The following is a 19,029-nucleotide window of genomic DNA, read 5'->3' on the forward strand; positions in this document are numbered from 1 at the left end:
CAGGGGTTAAATATACCAATTTAAGACAGTGCATGGGTTTGGATATGTGCTATTTATCATATGTGTGGCTACAGAAATGTGACAGCAAAATGGGGCTTTTGTAACAGGAGGAGAGAAAGAGGATGAAGGAAGAAATAGAGAAAAGGAGGGCGGAGGCTGCAGAGAAGAAGAAACAGATGGAGGAGGGGTCTACAAAACCAACCTTTACTATCAGTCCCAAAGGCTCCTCTAAGGTGAGTGTCTGAGAATTGGTTCGTACGGCTTAGTTGTCACACAAGGTTCACTGAGTTGAGTTTACACACACAGTCTCGGTTGTATTTGCCCAGATCCTGCAAAGCCAGCTAAACATATGGCCACTTATCCACAGTAGAAACAAAAAGTGTCTGTGTATCTTTTTAGAGTAATTTAAATAAATGCTTTATTATACTTTGAGCACTATAATAATAACAAACTTTGAAGTCATAGCCAGATATCTGAAAACCCAGCTGAATAGAGAAAAATGCTTTTATTATAACTTGTGTGAGTAAACTCTTGAAAATAGTGACACTGTAATAGTACAGGCTGTAAAATATAGCTGTCTTGTATAAATAATGTATCTGGTTTTTATAAACTTTTATGTAATTGAAAGAAATTCCTTGAGTTTTTTTTTTTGTCACCATGAGGTTGGAAGGCAACCAGAGACTCAACGACATGTACTAAGCAAATAACACACTGTTTCATTTTCAAATCTAGGTTTTCTCACATACTGTGAGATGATTTGGAGTGCTGCCTGGTTCATTTTGTTACTTGATGACAGAGCCAGCCAACCTGTTTCCCCCTGTTTCCATGCTTTGTGCGAAGTGGAGCACAGATATTGTTGTTCTCCCTTTATGGTCAAACATTTTTTCCTGACTACTGTTTTTGTTCATTTGGCATTCCCTTATCAAGTTCTGGTTTTAATTCCACTGATATAAGCTGTATGCTATTGATTAAAAAAAATAATGACACCTTGTGGTGCAACGCTACCATAGCTTTTTTTGTAGAGTGTGTCTTTTGTCGTGTCCCCCCACCTCACAGCACTGACCGGTCATGGCAGATTGCTGCCCCTTCCTGACTGTTCTTCTGATTTGGCGCTATATAAATAGAATTGAATTGAGTTGCAGAATGTGATTTGTGGCTTTGAAACGCTACTTGGTGTAAAAATCCACATTGTTTTGTGCAGATTGGGGAGAAGGCAGAATTCCTCAGTAAATCAGCCCAGAAAAGGTAAGCCACAAAAAAGATTTTTTTCCAGTACAAGAGAAAACGATAAATAAGTGGTTGGTGGCTTTTACTAATGCCCAGTGCCTGGTTCATCTGTGCAGCACCACAGCCAGAGTGTCACACACTCCTATTGTCTCCAAGATTGGCAACAGAATGGAACAATACACTTCTGCCATCCAGGTGAGAGCTGATCTCTATGTTAAATATTAATCACCATCCTTAATAAAGGTAGCAGTAATAGTCATGTTTTATTTGAACATATATTCTTTTAAGTTGCAACCAATGCAACAACCTTAAGATGGTCCATTTGAAGTCAGAGTATGATGCATCAGCTACACGAGAAACACATTTTTCTGGTGTAAATGGTTTAAATGGAGCAAGTCTCACATCATATGTATGGTTAAGTGTCATCGACTCATCTCTATTAATGGGTCAAACCAGGCTGAGAGGTGAAGTGTAGTGTTAGTTCAGTCAGATGACACAGTCAAGCTCAACCCACGGTTCATAATGACTCACATTCAGCACATCCAGTAGACCTATTTCATATGAAATAGAAGGTAAACACAGGTATTATTAATCACACCAATTAAGATTCTCCACCTCCATGCACATAGATGGGTGGGTAGGTCCCAGAACAGAGCAATACTTCCAAATATAGGTTGTAGATGGAAAGAATAATTATTTTTAACTAATGTGAGTCTGACTAAAATGGTAATGGAAAAAAAAGCTGGACAGTAAATATTTGTTAAGACTGAGGAGCCATCAAGATTTAAATTTAGATAAGATTTAAAATCTTATCTAAGTAAATGTAGCAGATAAAATGTTCAATGTTAGCCTGCGAATTTGAAATATACACATATGAAGGGTGTATATTTCAAATTAAATATGTGTAGATTAAATTTTTTTTTTTTAAAGCTGTATTTTCTTCACTTGGTACTAAATGATTAAAAGTTACAGTTAGTTATATTTGTATTGCAACATGGACCTAATGTCAAAGCTCTGAAAAGTGCCGATCATCATTTTGAGGCTTTTTATCTCAGTAAATAGTAGAATAAAAATGATAAATTGAAATGAAGCACAGTTATCTTAAAATTGTGCTTAAGTACATTAATGTTCTTGGGTAAATTTAAATCTATGTTGTTATTTGTGTCCCTGAGCTTGCTCCTGTGTTTGCCCATGTAAATGTAACTAAATACATCTTTGGGTGCCTAGAAAAGCGCTATATAAATGCAGTCCATTATTATTATTATTATCTTTTTACAGGGAAACAAAGATGTAAAATCTCCCAAGTCTCCAGTGGCAGATATTCCTACGGGGGGAACACGCAGCATCAAAAGTATGTGGGAGAAAGGCAACGTGGGCAGCACCTCTGAAAGTCCCTCACCTGCAAACAAGGTAACGGAGAATGAGACAGAAAGAGGCTTAGTGTGGTTTAGTGTGTGATTGCATATTTAAAGTGTTTCTTCAGCAGGATGTGGCCGGTATCAAAGGAAGTGTGACCGGACGTGTCAACAGTTGGACGGGAAAGCCGGCAGAAGGCGAGAAGACAGTAGCGCCAGCACCTGCAGCAGCAGCACCGGCACCAGCGCCATCAGCAGCTGCAAAGCCAGCACCAGCAGCAGCAGCAAAGCCCGCAGTAAGACCTGATAAATCCTTGCCGTGATCACACATCCACACACTATTGTAAATCAGACGCCAGTCTTCAGCAGAGTAATCCCTTGATATTCTGCACATGCTGATGTGCTCATTTGCACATCAACATGCCTGTCCTTTGTTGGCTGCAGCCTTTGGGTCTGCACTCCAGGGCTGGACGGTGCTGCTGTCTTAAGTCTAGCAGCACCACATGGAGAGTTTACTGAACAGCATATGCTGTCATGGCTTTCTCTGAGTTCTTGTACACATGATGGGAAAAGCTTCAATTAATTTATTTGACCAGGAACCCATGAGAAATCTTTGTACAGAAGCAAAAAAAAGTATTTATCTATTGCAGACAACAGAAGAGCCATGAAACACCTTTCCTTTTAACATAATTTATTTTGTATTTAAATCCTATATTCCAGAAAACTGCAGTATTTTCAAACAGAAATCTCAGTTTGCATTTAACTCTCCCTGAAATGCATGTTTTAGTCCTACTGATGAGTCCATACTTTGAGTGTCCTTTGGAAAAGGAGGAAAGGGTCATATCTATTCATAGCTATCACATATTATGACATGTCACAACAAGTAGATGGAAACTTAATGATTTAATTTGTTCTCTTTATGGTCATATAGCATAAATAAATGTGTACTAGGGTAGTCAGTGAGCACTGTGTCCTCTTCTTAAAGTCAGACACCAGCTGCTAGTAAAAACTGTCTGGAGACACATTCATGGGGAGTAAGGTTGGTAGATGACGTGTGACATTGTTCTTAAGCAAAATTTATGAGCAAGATAACTTTGGTATCAAATATCTTGGCCAGAGAAGTTCTGTAACCTTGCTGTTACTCTTGCAGTAACACTTCCCCCTGATGGGTTGAAGCTGTACCGCAGTCTGGTGCATGTGTGGATATTAGCATTAAATCTTTACTGTGTCTTTACTGTGCTAGTGGTATTTTTCAGCCTTTCTGTCCTCTTTAATTGTGCTCTTTCCTTCAGCTATCCTCACTCAAGCTTTTCCTGCTGCTTTTTGTCTGCTCGTCAAACTGGTAAAGGTTTTGCATATACTTCACCAATATCACCAGTAATAACCAGAAGCCTAATAAATATGTTTGGGAACTGTATTTGCATCCATTGAAGGGAAATCATTTGGTACATTTACTCCCTGGACATTGATGACTTCATACTTCATGTGATGTTAGTTTTTAGTTCTCCTTTGCTTAAACATGTCACTTAAACCCTTTACTAAGGAATCACTGTCTTCTCAGGATGAAAGCAGTTCTATAAAGCCCTTCAAATCTGTTAGAGGACCGATAAGGAAAGCTCTCCAATGTTTTACAGACAGTCCAAGTTATTGCTACTTTTTCTCATTCCTCACCATAAAAATGGTCACACTTTCAGTTATCTGATTTAATTTAAAGTAGGTTGAGGAGAACATTTGAGACAATTTACTCATAGTACCTCTGTGCTTTCTGCTGAGAAATTTCTTTGGATAAAAGCTTCTTCTTTTCTATACTTTTTGCTTAAGTAGCTGGTCTAAATATTTCTTCTGGCACTTCCCAGGGCTAACAATCTTTTTGTGCATTTTGTTTGTGACAGGATGTGAAACCAGCTGATGTGGGCAATAAGCGTGGCATGTGGGAAGCAAAGAAGGGCTCTACGCCTGGAAAGGTAAAGACACAGACACTGTTCTTTGAAGGGGCAATGTTAGTGTTTTAAAGGATTTACAATGATGTGGTAATAGTTGTTTTTCTTGATGTAGTCTACCTAATACATGAGTGAAAGTGGTCATTTGTGAAAATGTGACTCCAAGCTGATGTTACTTATTTGGAATCTTAAGTAAAAACATAAGATACACGGCTGCTCCAGTAATTCACTCGTTCCACATTTTGTCATGTTATAGTCTTATTTGTGTTTCACCTCAAAGTTCTACACATGATACACCATAATGACGAAGTGAAAAAAGATTGCTTGAAATTCTTGCAAATTTATTACAAAATATAATAAATAAATAAAAATACTCAAAACTGAGCTCAGATGCATCCTGAGCATCTGTCACATCTTTCTACAACTTAACTGGAGTTCACCTGTGGTAGATTCAGTTGATTTGACATGATTTGGAAAGGCACACACTTGTCTATATAAGGTCCCATACTAGACAGTGCACAAACCAAGCCATGAAGTCTAAGGCATTGAGCACAGATCTGGGGAAAAGTGCAGAAATTTCTCTGGCCACTGATGGAGGCCACTGTGCTCCCTGGGAGCACAGTGGCCTCCATCACCTGTAAATGAAGAACTTTGGACTCTTGGTAAAGTTGGCTGCCCGGCCAATCTGAGAAATTAGGGTAGAATGGCCCGAGTCAGTGACTTGACCAAGAACTCGATGGTGACTTTGATAAAGACAGGAGAACCTTCCAGAAGGACAACTATTTCTACAGCACTCCAGCAATCAGGCCTGTATGAGTGGCAAGATGGAAGCCAATCCTCAGCAAAAGGAATATGACAGCCCACCTGGAGTTTGCCATATGCTTACCTGAAGGACTTTCAGACCACAACAAACAAAATTCTCTGTTCTGATGAAACAAAGATCGAACTCTTTGGCCTGAATGCCAAGAGTAATGTCTGGAGGAAACCAGACAGTGCTCATGGCCGGGCCAGTGCCATTTCTATAGTGAAGCATGGTGGTGGCAGCATCATCCTTTTGGATGTTTTTCAGCAGCAGGAACTGGGAGACTAGTCAGGGTCAGAGAAAAGATGAATGCAACAATTTACAGAGATGTACTTGATGATAAGCTGCACAAAAGCACTCTGGACTAGGGCGAAGGTTCATTTTCCACCAGGACTATGACCCAAACCTCTAAGATCATATTGAAAAAGACTTGAAGCTGTAACTGCTGCCAAAGGTGCTTCAATAAAGTGTTGAGCAAAGGCTGTAAATCCTTATGTACATGTTATTTTTTTATTTTTAATACATGTCAAAGAATGTATCAAGCATTTTTTTTTTTCACCTTCACCTTCATTATGGAGCACTGTATGAAGAACTTTGAGGTGAAAAATGAATTTGATCCATCTGGAACAAAATATGGAAAAAAGAAAGCACTGTGAATACTTAGATGATAATTTGCCTGAATACCAGTAGATGATTTGTCTTCCCTCATTTATTTTGTTTCCTTTATTCCTTCTGCTTGCACAGGTGGCTGTGGGAGGCAAGTTTTCTCGTTAATGGTAAGCTTCTGAAGTGACTGTATGCAGTGGTCAAATGTAACTAAGTACCCTTACTCAATACTGAACATTTATCATTGCACAAGTAAAAATAAATAGTCTAACATACAGTAACACTTGTGCATAACTATAATATACCACTAAAAGAGTTTAATAGTTGTTCCTTGTTTAATGTCAGAGAAAAGGTTTAACAAATACTAAACAGATAGACTCTCTTATGGTAGAGTTAATATGAAGTGACACCTAGCTAGCTTACAGAGATGGGAAATTAGGGCAAACAACCGATCATTTAAAAAACAATAGTTCAAAGTTCAAACTTATTTATATAGCAGTTTTAAAACAACAGGTGTTGACCAAAGTACTGTCCAATAACATGGACAAGGCAATAAATATAAAAAAAAACAGAATAGTATTTTAGAAGAGAATAAAATCATAAAAAGAGAATAAAATCATAAAAAAGAATAATAGTAACAAACTCATGATGAATCAAAAGCCAGAGAATAAAAACGGGTCTTTAGACGACTTTTAAAAGTATCCAGTGTTGGGGAGGATCTGATAATCAAAGGCAATGTATTCCAAAGTTTGGGGGCAGTCACAGCAAATGCCCGGTCTCCTCTGTGTTTTAATCTGGACCTATAGGGATAACCAAAAGCATTTGGTCTGCAGACCTCAAGGATCTTGGGGGAGAATACCAGGTTAGGAGATCAGCAAGATATGTAGGGGCTTTCTTTGCAAGCTCCTTTGACAGCAAGATATGTAGGGGCTAGTCTATGCAACGACTTAAAAACAAGTGTTAAGATCTTAAAGTCAATTCAAAAGCTGACTGGCAGCCAGTGTAGTGATGCAAGTATAGGAGATATATGATCTCGCTTGTGTGTGCCAGTTAGGAGCTAGCTGCAGTCGGCCAGTTGATGAAGAGGTGACACCAGACTAGAGACTATTACAGAAGTCGAGGCGAGATGAGATGAAGGCATGGATCGCTTTCTCAAAATCTCTGAAACAGAGAAAGATAAGATAAGATAAGATAAGATAACCTTTATTAGTCCCACATGTGGGAAATTTGTTTTGTCACAGCAGGAGTGGACAGTGCAAAAGTTATGAGGCAAAAATTAGAATACAATAAGAATAAATACAGTACACAACTGTACAGAATAGAATAAAATAAAATACTATATACAGTAGAATAAAATAAAATAAATATACAATAAGATAAAAATAGAATACAAATACAAATACTATATACAACTGAGTAAAAATACAACGATGACAGAAAAGATTATTGCACTTAGTATTATTGCACATGTGTGGATGTGTGTGCTTGATCAGTTAAAGTCTTTATTATGGAGTCTGACAGCAGTGGGGAGGAAAGACCTGCGAAATCTCTCCGTCCCACACCGTGGGTGCCGCAGTCTCCCACTGAAGGAGCTGCTCAGTGCTGTCATAGTCTGCTGCATGGGGTGGGAGATGTTGTCCATCAGGGATGACAGCTTAGCCGCCGTTCTCCTGTCACTCACCACCTCCACTGGGTCCAGAGGGCATCCTAGAACAGAGCTGGCCCTTCGGATCACCCTGTTCAGTCTCTTCCTGTCCCCAGCAGAGATGCTGCCGCCCCAGCAGACCACGCCATAAAAGATAGCAGAAGCCACAACAGAGTCATAGAAGGTCTTCAGGAGTGGGCTCTCCACTCCAAACGACCTGAGTCTCCGCAGCAGGTACAGCCTGCTCTGCCCTTTCCTGTAGAGGGCGTCTGAGTTATGAGTCCAGTCCAGTCTGTTGTTCAGATGAACACCAAGGTACCTGTAGCTGTCCACAGCCTCAATGTCCATACCTTGGATGTTCAGTGGTTGCAGTGGAGAATGCTTGTGCCTGCGGAAGTCTACCACCAGTTCCTTGGTTTTACTGGAGTTGATCTGGAGGTAGTTCAGCTGGCACCAGTCCACAAAGTCTTGGGTCAGACCTCTGTACTCCTTGTCGTCCCCATCAGTGATGAGGCCGACTATTGCAGAGTCATCAGAGAACTTCTGCAGGAAGCACTGGGTGGAATTGTGGGAGAAGTCTGCAGTGTAGATGGTGAAGAGGAACGGAGCCAGAACCGTTCCCTGTGGGCCCCCCGTACTGCAGACGACCCTGTCCGACACACAGCCCTGAGTCCTCACATACTGTGGTCGGTCGGTGAGGTAGTCCAGGATCCAGGTAGTGAGGTGATGGTCCACTCCAGAGTTCACCAGCTTGTCCTTTAGAACCGAGGGAAGAATAGTGTTGAAGGCACTGGAGAAATCAAAGAACATGATTCTCACAGTGCTTCCAGCGGTCTCCAGGTGAGCGAGGGAACGATGTAGGAGGTGAATGACGGCATCATCCGCTCCAATGCCAGGCTGGTAGGCAAACTGAAGTGGGTCCAGTGATGAGCTTATTAGGCGCCGAAGCTGAGCCAGGACCAACCGCTCCAGGGTCTTCATCAGGTGGGATGTCAGAGCCACCGGCCTGTAGCTGTTGAGGTCCTTGGGGCGTGAAGTCTTTGGCACTGGTACAACACAGGAGGTTTTCCAGAGCTGTGGGACTCTTCCCAGCCTCAGGCTCAGGTTGAAGAGGTGCTCCATCACCCCACACAGTTGGTCCGCGCAGGACCTGACGACCCTCGAGCTGATGCCATCTGGACCTGCTGCCTTCTTGCCATTAATCCTCCTCAGTTCCCTCCTAACCTGGGTGGTTGAGAGAGACAGGCTGGAGCCTTGTGTTGAGTGTGTATTGGATGCTGCAGTTGGGGGTGGGGGGGAGTGAGCAGGGTGAATAGAGGAGGTGTGAAGTGTCTGGGCTTAACTTTTGTAATTAGGTGAAGATGAAGGAAACTGGTTTTGACTACATTATTTATCTGTTTATGAAATGTTAAATTGCTGTCAAAAATCACCCCTAAATTTCTTGCAAATGGTTTTTTATCACTTTCTAAGGGGCCATGGTCATAATGGTCAGAAGGACCAAAGACAATGACCTCAGTTTTCTGTTCATTTAGATTTAGAAAATTTAGAGCCATCCATGCCTTGACATCTTCTAGACAATCAAACAGTCCCTTCAGAGGATTCACAGATTTTCATTTTAGTGGAAGGTAAATCTGAGAATCATCTGCGTAACAGTGAAACGAAATTCCATATTTTTTAAAAATAGATCCCAACGGGAGCATATAAATTGAAAAAAGGACTGGACCAAGGATAGAGCCCTGGGGGACCCCGCAAAAAAGGGTCGTCTTTGGAGACAATGTGTCTCTGAATCTAACAGAGAAAGTACGATTAGATAAGTAGGATTTAAACCATTCCAAAGCAAGCCCTTTAATTCCGGCACATTGTTCCAGTCAAGAGATAAGAATCCTGTGATCTACTGTGTCAAAAGCAGCACTGAGGTCTAATAATATTAAAATAACAGAATCTCCCGAGTTGGTAAAAGTTAAAAGGTCATTAGAAACTTTAAAAGAAAATAAATCTGCGTGTGATTTCAAGTGGGTTAAATTCTAGACTATTTGTCTTTATCCAGTGACTTCCTGTTCATGGAGTCTCCAATGACCAGAACCCCTTTGGTAACCAAACCAACTGCTAGCTGTAGCTTTCTTCCTTCCTTTCTTCCTTCACAGACATAGCTGTAGCTTTGTATTTACAAACTTAAGTGTGGTATAGGTCACCACTTCCTTTATCAGAAATAGACAGCCTAGAATAAAGTAAAGGGCGAATGACAACACACATTTCCTAAAATATCAAATTAGTCCTTTTGCTGGAGATATTTTTAGTGTCTCTACATTGGGGTTAGCTCTACTTTCACTCAGGCAAAGTGAATACTTCTTTTAACACTGCAAAGCTGAACATCGTACATGTTAAACCAGGGCTTTATGTTGGTCAGTCCTGGGGGAAGCAAACTTGAGATGAAGTGTGTCTGCTCTTCAAAACATGTACTGGACAAGTACAATAAGCCTTGACTGATTTATAGCCCAGCAGGAGCTCGTAACTACTACTACCCACCAACTTCTCTTTCTACCAGCGTAGCTGCTCACTGTAAATCAAATCTGCTGCTGGAGATTTTTGGGCACGGGCTCAGCTCTGTGGCACTGCGATCTATATTTAAAAAAACCCTCACCCTGACCTTGTTTCCCAGTATAAAGAAAGTTCCAGACTCCTGGGATGACTGTCATGTTTTTGCTGTGGGCTGTTCCCCAAGTTCCACCTGGACTTGGGGAACCGTGCGGAGTGTCAGAGAGCTGTCAGGCATACCAGAGTGCAGCTGCTTGATTGTCACATTACAACTGACTGCTGAAAAGGATTACTAGCCATTTAAGAAGCAAATCGGGCTCGATCACCAGGCTTATTCACTCAGCGCTAATGATAAAAACCTAAGATGAGCTACCACAGCTACATAGGACAAGTTAAAACGTTTGACTTTACAACATAAATCATGAAAAAGATATTGACTTTGGCATAATAAAGCTGCCTTGCTTCTTCGTGTTCAAATATCACGTTTCTTCTGACATGAAGGCATCAGTGCTTGGGCCAAAGTGTGAACAATAGGAGTGGAAAAGTGTTTGTCGAGTGTCAACTTCAACTCTAAATAGCACTCCTTGCTTGTAGCCTTCCAACTTCTTCATCAGAAATAGACGGCTGAGCAATGAAGTAAAGGGCAAATGACCAAGTTACAGCTTTCAGTCACAAAGCAAAGTGTCCTAACTCTGAACAACAACAACAGCGGCACTGAACATGCATTATATTGTATTTATAGAGAACAATGGTCGTGAAAGCATTGATTAATGATGCTGAGGCTAGTGGCTGATGATCTTTATGTTTTAAAGTTGACACACTTGAAGGAAAATATGCACAGTTTTAAGCTGCTTTCCCCTCTTGTATCTGTGGAAGCATTGTCTGTTAAATTGTCTGTTAAAATGTTTGAGGCCCATATCAAACATGGCCAAGTATGTCCTCCTTCATTTCTTAGTTTTTTGCATATTTGGTACACTTTCATGTTTCAGATATTCAAATAAATTTTAACAATAAGCATAAATACAAAATGCAGCTTTTAAATGAAAATTTCATTTATTAAGGGAAAAGGTTAACCAAACCAACCTGGACCTGTGTGAAACAGTAAGTGCTCCCTAAAACTAATGATTGGTTGTGTGACCACTGGCAGCAGGAACTGCAATTAAGTGTTTGTGATACCTGGCAATGAGTCTTTCACATTGCTGTGGAGCAGTTTTGGTTCACTTCTCTTTGCAGAATCGTTTTAGTTCAGCCACACTGGATGGAAACGGCCTGCTTAAGATAATGCCAAAGCATCTCAATCTGATTTAAGTCCAGACTACTCAAAACCTTCATTTTGTTTGTATTTTTATTTTGGGGGGCAATTCAGAGGTGGACTTGGTGGTGTGTTTCTTATCATTGTCTTATTGCATAACTTAAGTGAGCTTGAGCTTCAGGCCATGAACTTATGGCCTGACATTCTCCTTCAGGATTTCTGCTAGACAGCAGAATTTATGGTTCGTCAAGGTCCTGAAGTATGATCCGCTGGTATGATCTGTTTATGAAATGCTGTGTTAGTTTTATGCCAGATGTAATAGGACTCAAACCTTCCAAAAAGTTCAACCTTTGTCTATTCAGTCCACAGAATATTTTCCCAAATGTCATCAAGATGTTTTTTGGCAAATGTGAGGCGAGCTTTTGTGTTCTTTTTGGTCAGCAGTGGTTTTCTCCTTGGAACTCTGTATTGTTGAATCATGACCTTAATCTAACGAGTAAAGTCTTCTGTTCTTTAGATAGTGTTCTGGGTTCTTTTGTGACCTCCTGGATGACTTGTAGATGCATTCTCAGAGTAATTTTCGTGGACGATCACCCCTGGGAAGGTTTATCACTGCTCCAAGGTTTCTCCATTTGTGGATAAAGGCCTTCGTCATGGTTCACTGGAGTCCCAAAGCCTTAGAAATGGCTTTGTAAGCATTTCCAGACTGATAGATGTCAGTGACTTTGTTTCTCATTGTTTTTAAGTTTCTTTCTTTCTTTAAGATCTTTTAGGCTCCTTCATTTTGTGGAAGGTTGTTGACAGGTTCTGTTTGATTGACTTAACAGATCTGCCAAGAATCAGGCCTAAGTGTGGCAAGCTAAAGTGAACACAGCTTTCCAAAAAAAGTGTAAAAAAATTGTTCGATTGAGGATCTGAAAGATGTAAATGTGACAATATGCAAAAAAGAAAATAAAAGAAAAAAGAAGAAATCTGAAAGGGGCAAATACTTTTTCACAGCATTGTAGAAATTGCTTCAGGTTGCTCTATAAAACACACCACTAAGGCAGAGTATACGAAAATAACGATTATGACCGTGACTCGTGCACCGTTACTTCAGTACAGTGTAAGCATGAAGCGTGGTGTTGGAAACAAGAAAAGCATTTTTTAGTTTTGTAATCTCAATGATTTTACTAAAGTTTGTTTTAATACCATTTAGAGGCTGATATATATAAAATAGTTTATACCTTAAAAACATGGCATTTTTTCTACTTTTCTCTATTTTAAAATATTTTTTTATTCATTAAGGGATAAAAGTAGATTTCCAACATCAAAGAAGATTTTTGTACCAACAAAATAAAATTTACAACATTTGGAATTTATTCATTGTTCAGATTTATATATTGGTTATTGGTTATTATGCACATTGTTGTCTATTTCGATAAAATTTTAGAAACTTGCAGAAGAAATAGTAAATTTTTGTATGTAATGTAAATAATATTGTGGGATTTTATCAAGGTGATATCTGTTCTGTTTATATTCACATATTCATCTGTGGTGTCTCACCTTACTCTAACAGTGACTTTATCAGCAATGGACACAATGAGAAACTGATCTTTAATGTCTTTCTGTTTCTTTTATAGCAGGAGTGAGACCCTAACCATTGACATCCCAGTTACACCTGTTCAAACTCACACTTCTGCTGCTCTACATTCACACCTGTTCCTCTTCAGCACGCCCGTATTTTGCATGAGGTTCGCATCACAATGAGGGAGAAGGGAATGACATAATGGGATTCCTGTGTCAAAGTCTTCCAGCTCTAGCTTTACAGTATCAGTACCTTTGCACTGCCACCTATTTTGACTTAGCCATGCTTCAAGAGTTTCATCAAAAATGAAAAGATGATGGCTTGACTTGATATGTGACTATAAGAAATTTAAAAGAATATTACACTTTCTAATTGTTTTTACATGGTTAATACTCAGTAGTAAACTAAAACTGTCCATTAGCTGTTGCTGTCACTATTTTTCATTCAAGCATTCTGCAAGTTATTTTGCTTTCAGCTCTCATTAGCAGGTCTATAATTCATGTGGTGCATTTGGGCTTTGACATTATGTCATATAGCTTATACCCAGTAATTAGTATTCTTGCTTTATAGTGATACATGCACACTGCTTTTTGTGATGAAAGTTATGGTTTTGATTCCATAGAAAGTATACTGTACTCCACAGCTGGATATTGGATGAAAAGCTTGTATATAATTTACTTGTTTTGTAGGTTTTCGTTTCTACTAAGGCATCCATCATAAAGGGTTTCTGACATATTTAATAAGGCCTTTGCATGTACTTAATATAGATCAGTTAGACGTAATTAACAAGTCTGTGGTTGTGAAGCAATAAAGAAATCTCTTTGGCTAATGTTTACAATTTTGATAAAAGTTTTTAATATTTTTTTAACAATAATAAGTTGTGCACAAACACTCATAAATAAACCATTAAATGAATGACTTTGATGTTCGCAAAGGATGGCAAAACTATCTGAGTGATTCAGCTCTTCAAGAGAGAAATATATCAACATCTATGTAGGGGTGGGGAACGCCAGGCCTCAAGGGCCAGTGTCCTACAGGTTTTCTAAAACCTTCAAGATACCGGCCCTTGAGGCCTGGATTCCCCAACCCCTGGTCTACTGGCTGGATTAATCTATTAGACATTCATGTTCTGTTACTCATTTTTAAATACCTTGTCATGCAAACGTACTCACTAAAAATGGAAGACGTGATAAATATTTTTACCTGCTGAACATTGTAGTTTCTATTCCTATTGTGAGCATGGCATCAGTGTGACTCTTCGGATGTAGTATGAAGAGCACACAGAGAAAACACAGACTATCTGATCACTCACCTCGTGATTAACTTCAAAAGGCAACTGGCTCTTAGTTCATTCACTCGTCATTTAGTCAAATTTACAACTCCAAAATGGATGATGCACGATAATAGTTAGAAAGCCGATAAGCCTTGATAAAGGCGCTCTTATTAAAATTCTAATTAAAAAACACACAAGGATCCACACCTCAAATCATAAGTTAACACTGGCACATCCTGCCTAGGCCTGCTACAGCTGCGTGAAGCATTTTCACGAATAACATCCAGCTTTGTTACTGTTATGGCTTTTTTTTTTTTGCAAAAAAAAGTCTATGAATACTTGTGTATGCAAGTATCTACTGTAACAACAGTTCAGTGAACAAATCTTATTGTATTCAACAAACAGGTTATAGTCTGGCTGCTTTGCTTATCTATTGTGCATTTACATGCCACCTACTTCAGCTTTTTATGCGTTGCAGAAACATTAGAGACCTGCAAGACAATCGCAACATGCACTCTGTTTAAAAAAAGCCTGTAATTAACAGTGAATGTAACCCGGTGTTCCTGTCAGCAGTGCACATACGTTCAATTCTGCCTAAATGTATTGTGACACTTTCAGCATTTTTTTTATTGATTGCCTTGTTTGAGTTGTTTACAAATATTGTATGTATGGCTTCAGCAATAAAAAAAAAATGGAGGAAAAAAAGTTCTGGTTCTGTTTTAATTTTAACCAATGAAAGGAAATGCTGTCATTTGTAACCATTTGTGAAATTATGGTGTGTTGAAAACACAGTGGAGGGTGACGAGGCAGGAATCTACCTGCAAAACATGTAGCACGTATGAGTGTGTGTGTGTGTGTGTGTGTGTGTGTGTGTGTGTGTGTGTGTGTGTGTGTGTGTTAGTATCTAGTTCCTTGTGTGTCTGTAATGTCCAGCTCTCTAACAATAGACTGATCAGCCATAGGGTGTTGCAATCACATGAGTCAGAAGGGCTGGACTATGTATCCTTGATGCTTAACCTGTTTGTTAAGTTCAAGGAGCTGGAGTCTGTCGCTCGCCTCTGAGCTCCTCTGTCTGGGTCACAGGTAAGAGCACGCATGCTCTGTGTGGGGAAATGTTACCAAATAAATCTTGTTTAACCTTAAATATTGAACTGAATTAATCGATCAGTTAGTTTATCACTGAATGAAATCTGGTCTTGGATTGTTTTCGCAGCATGCTGAAATCTTTTTAAGCCACATTACAAATCCAACAAAACTGTCTCCATGGCATCTTTATAACATCTTCTGTGACTGTACAGCAGCTTGAACATGTACGCACACAGACACTATTGATAAATTCATCATTTTTGCTTACTTTTACATTTTGTTATAATAAAAACTTGTTATTGGCAGAATAATAAGCAGATAATAATAAGTAGACAATAACACATTCTATACATGAGTAGAATTTCAATGTTTTACTTCAAACTTAACTGGAGATATTAACTTTACATTTGAAGCCGTTCTGCCTACAGCATCACCATCTGCACAGTAATAAAACACTTTTTTATAGTTGTCGTCAGTAATTTCAAACTTTGATCAGGACTTTGATCACATTTAGTTGAATAACTATGTGTGTACCCTTTAAATACGCATACAGAAGTGTTTTATTTGGGCATATTGAGTAGGAGTGTTTTCCAGTTATTGTGTTGCTGCTGTTGTCCAGTTAAAGATCAGAATAGACATCTTCAACTCTGGCCAGGCTAAGATATCTGATCCAACGCTGACCCTCATTGTAAACTGTGTGAACGGTTGCTATCTCAGGATCTACTATGCTGCTTAATGATCAGAAATAGTTGTTGGTGTAAATATAGGCTAATAGGGTGTCCATTTTGCAGAGCTCACCCTTAACAAAATGTCTGACACAGAAGAAGTCGGGGAGGGAGAAGTTCAGTATGTGATCAATTTTACACTTTTTTTTTATCTTCATGTTATTATGAGTGCAACATTTCTTTATTGTGTAATTAAGAGGACATTTTTAATTGTGGCAATGTTTCTGCTCTCTTCCAGGGAAGAAGATGGTAAGAAAATTGCATCTACCCATTATTTTATACACCTGATTTCATTCCCAGTTTACTAATCATGTGTGCTCCTGGTCATCAGCACAAGATGACTCAAAGACCAAGCCTAAGTACGTTTCTTAACTTCCCTTACGTTGAGCAGTTTAAACCTCACTTAGGACGAATCATTCAACGATAAACTGTTCACACCTGCAGGTTTATGGCAAACATTTCGGCCCCGAAGATCCCTGATGGTGAAAAGGTGGACTTTGATGTGAGTCAGCCTCATCAAACGTCTCTCTGTTTGAAACTGACCAGACACATTTCTCACAATGTTTGGTTTTTTGACGCAGGATATCTACAGGAAACGTCAGGAGAAGGATCTAGCTGAGCTGCAGTCTCTGATCGAGGCTCACTTCGTCCAGAGGAAGAAAGAGGAAGAAGAACTCATTGCCCTCGTTAATAGAATTGTGAGTTGGTTGCAGAGCAGTCACAGTGTCTGTACCCGGCTGAAGTTCACCGTGACTGCGCGCACCTTTCTGTGTTTCTTGGTTGTTGTTTTTTTTTTAGGAGAAGCGTCGTTCTGAGAGAGCCGAGCAGCAAAGGATCAGGGCGGAGAGAGAAAAGGAGAGACAGAACAGACTTGCGGTACGGACGTGGATTTACACCTTCAGTCTACTGTTTATTATTCCACCTGCAGCTAAAACAGTATTGAATGATTGGCTTGTGCTGCATGCAGGAGGAGAAGGAGCGTAAGGAGCAGGAGGAACAAAGGAAGAAGATGGATGAGGACGCAAAGAAGAAGAAGGCCCTCTCAAACATGTCTCAGCAGTACGGTGGTGGACAGAAGGTCTCTCAGTTTCCTGTGAATGACAGAATTAGAATAGTATGAAGCAGACATCTGCTTGCTTGACTTAATAAGAATGGATCACCTGAGTGGATAGTCCACTGTGATGCTCCAACTGCAGTAGCTTTGCATGATTTACAGTTAAAAGTACTGGGCCCCTCAGTTTACCCACAAAGCTGGTTTTATCTACTCCACCTTTACGACTCTTCTCCCATTAAGCTCTCTCTTTTGATTGGCTGTCTTTGATAAACAGAAGCCTTGAAGGTGGAAAACAATGTCTGAAACTGAGCATTCCCAGCTCTCTGAAGACTTCAGGATTACTTGTACATATGCTGGAATGCAGTTTAAAATAAGTTAATAATAATAATACATAGAGAATGTTGAGGCGGATTCATGCTCATTCTTTATGTTATGTTAAGCAGAGTGACACCAGAAGAGGCAAGAAAACAACTGAGAGAGAGAAGAAGAAGAAGATACTGGCTGAACGCAAGAAACCTCTTAACGTTGATCACCTGAGCGAGGATAAACTCAAGTATGACAACACTATGCAGGGCTTCTTCAGTATTCATAGTTCATTATGTTTCTAAATATTGGCCACAGATAACTCGTGTTAATACTGCAACATATTTAATAGTAACAGGTAATTTGATACGTTTTTGGTATGAATTTCTACTTTAGGGATAAAGCCAAAGAACTGTGGGAGTCACTCATGGGGCTGGAGGCTGAGAAGTTCGACCTCAGTGAGAAACTCAAAAGACAGAAATATGATGTAAGTCATGAACTATTAATCCGTTCTGTGATATTACTGTCATTATTTAAAAAGACAAAATAGAACATTGAGTGTATTTATGACCAACAGCACGAGAAACACCTGAAGGCAACCATCCTGCATTTATCATTTATTGATATTTGTTGGTGTGGTTTGCTAGTTTCACGATTCACGTTAGACCCCGTTGTGTAAGATTATCAGCCTTTTTATTTCGAAACACTGAGGAGATGTTTATGTGCCGTTGCAGATCAACCTGCTTCTCTCTCGTGTTCAGGATCACCAGAGGTAAGCACACAGCTCCCCCGCTGGATCTCTTCCTATTTTGATGACCTTCTAAGGTTTCTTGTCTTACATAAAGCTTCTGTTTCTCCATTTCACACTTTTCTAAGATACGATTTCACCACTCACAATCAGAAAATAGATCAGAGACCGCAGTTATGAGTGTATTATGTTCTAAAAAACAGTGTCACTCAGCTCAGCGGATACTCGAGAAATCTATCATCTGTGACATTATTAGAAAAACACATCACGTACCCTGTTCTTATAGTTTGAATTTATTTTCTGTTAAACAAACAGCATGCATCTTGACAGCATACCCCCATGAAGTCAAAAGCCTTAAATGTTTGCGGTTAAAATTTCTGCACTTAAAATATTACCAACTTAATCATTTCCACATCATCTCATGACTCCCACAGTCTTTGTATTTCCGTCTTTAACATCTGTACCCTGGGTAATGGCATGTCGAATTGCTAAATAATGAAACTATATGATATCCGTGTTTATTAAACTCATTGGTATCCTGAACCTTTTCAGTGCCAAAGGTCGTGGAAAAGGCAAGATGGGCCGTGTGAGATAAAGCTGCTACAAGATAGAGTCGAGGCAAACGGTGACACCAGCGATGGACCCTGGTGTCTATTGTCCATGTGTTCATTCTTCTATTGTGTAAGGTTATGTGTCAGTTGCTATGGTCATAAAAGTACAAAACAAGTGTTTCTGTGTAAATCTGTCCACTATAATAAACTCTTACACAAAAATTCACACTGAACAGCAAATGTGTCTAATTTTGCATTGTTCTTGTGTCGCTTTAAAAATAAAGAAATAAAGAAATAAAGAATGTATGATGTATTGGTATGGGGTATGTTAACAATTACAAAAAAGTGCATTGCAGTGCA

General features: G+C 39.5%; 2 protein-coding genes across 5 annotated transcripts in view; both read left to right on the plus strand.

The window, feature by feature from the left end:
* The window catches only part of cald1b (caldesmon 1b), a 31,992-nt gene extending 17,085 nt beyond the window's left edge, over positions 1 to 14,907 (plus strand). For 2 of the 4 annotated variants that reach the window (XM_076885962.1, XM_076885961.1), the window contains exons 10-17: positions 108 to 233; positions 1,202 to 1,245; positions 1,344 to 1,422; positions 2,506 to 2,637; positions 2,711 to 2,878; positions 4,475 to 4,546; positions 6,069 to 6,100; positions 12,985 to 14,907. In XM_076885962.1, the coding sequence (XP_076742077.1) occupies positions 108 to 233; positions 1,202 to 1,245; positions 1,344 to 1,422; positions 2,506 to 2,637; positions 2,711 to 2,878; positions 4,475 to 4,546; positions 6,069 to 6,098 (651 nt within the window). In that variant the 3' untranslated portion in view covers positions 6,099 to 6,100; positions 12,985 to 14,907. The remainder of the gene's footprint in view (positions 1 to 107; positions 234 to 1,201; positions 1,246 to 1,343; positions 1,423 to 2,505; positions 2,638 to 2,710; positions 2,879 to 4,474; positions 4,547 to 6,068; positions 6,101 to 12,984) is intronic. The other 2 variants (XM_076885963.1, XM_076885964.1) reach the window with 2 other exon arrangements.
* A 1,350-nt stretch (positions 14,908 to 16,257) lies between these two features.
* On the plus strand, positions 16,258 to 18,895 carry tnnt2d (troponin T2d, cardiac). Its single transcript, XM_012922624.5, has 10 exons — positions 16,258 to 16,262; positions 16,345 to 16,372; positions 16,458 to 16,515; positions 16,595 to 16,711; positions 16,812 to 16,889; positions 16,981 to 17,091; positions 17,508 to 17,620; positions 17,767 to 17,857; positions 18,105 to 18,142; positions 18,671 to 18,895. The coding sequence occupies exons 3-10, from the start codon at positions 16,462 to 16,464 to the stop codon at positions 18,711 to 18,713; spliced, it is 645 nt and encodes a 214-aa protein (XP_012778078.3). The 5' UTR covers positions 16,258 to 16,262; positions 16,345 to 16,372; positions 16,458 to 16,461; the 3' UTR covers positions 18,714 to 18,895.
* The last annotated feature ends 134 nt before the right edge of the window (positions 18,896 to 19,029 follow it).

The sequence above is a fragment of the Maylandia zebra genome, linkage group LG7 (genome assembly GCF_041146795.1).
Source record: "Maylandia zebra isolate NMK-2024a linkage group LG7, Mzebra_GT3a, whole genome shotgun sequence".
In the NCBI taxonomy this organism is placed as follows: domain Eukaryota; kingdom Metazoa; phylum Chordata; class Actinopteri; order Cichliformes; family Cichlidae; genus Maylandia; species Maylandia zebra.

Bases quoted from the DNA above. Each gene is read 5' to 3' on its own strand.
- tnnt2d (XM_012922624.5), top strand. From the start codon at position 16,462: ATGGCAAACATTTCGGCCCCGAAGATCCCTGATGGTGAAAAGGTGGAC. The intron at 17,092-17,507 runs GTCTCTCAGTTT...TGTTATGTTAAG, and splicing joins AGTACGGTGGTGGACAGAAG to CAGAGTGACACCAGAAGAGG. The intron at 17,858-18,104 runs GTAAGTCATGAA...GTGCCGTTGCAG, and splicing joins TCAAAAGACAGAAATATGAT to ATCAACCTGCTTCTCTCTCG.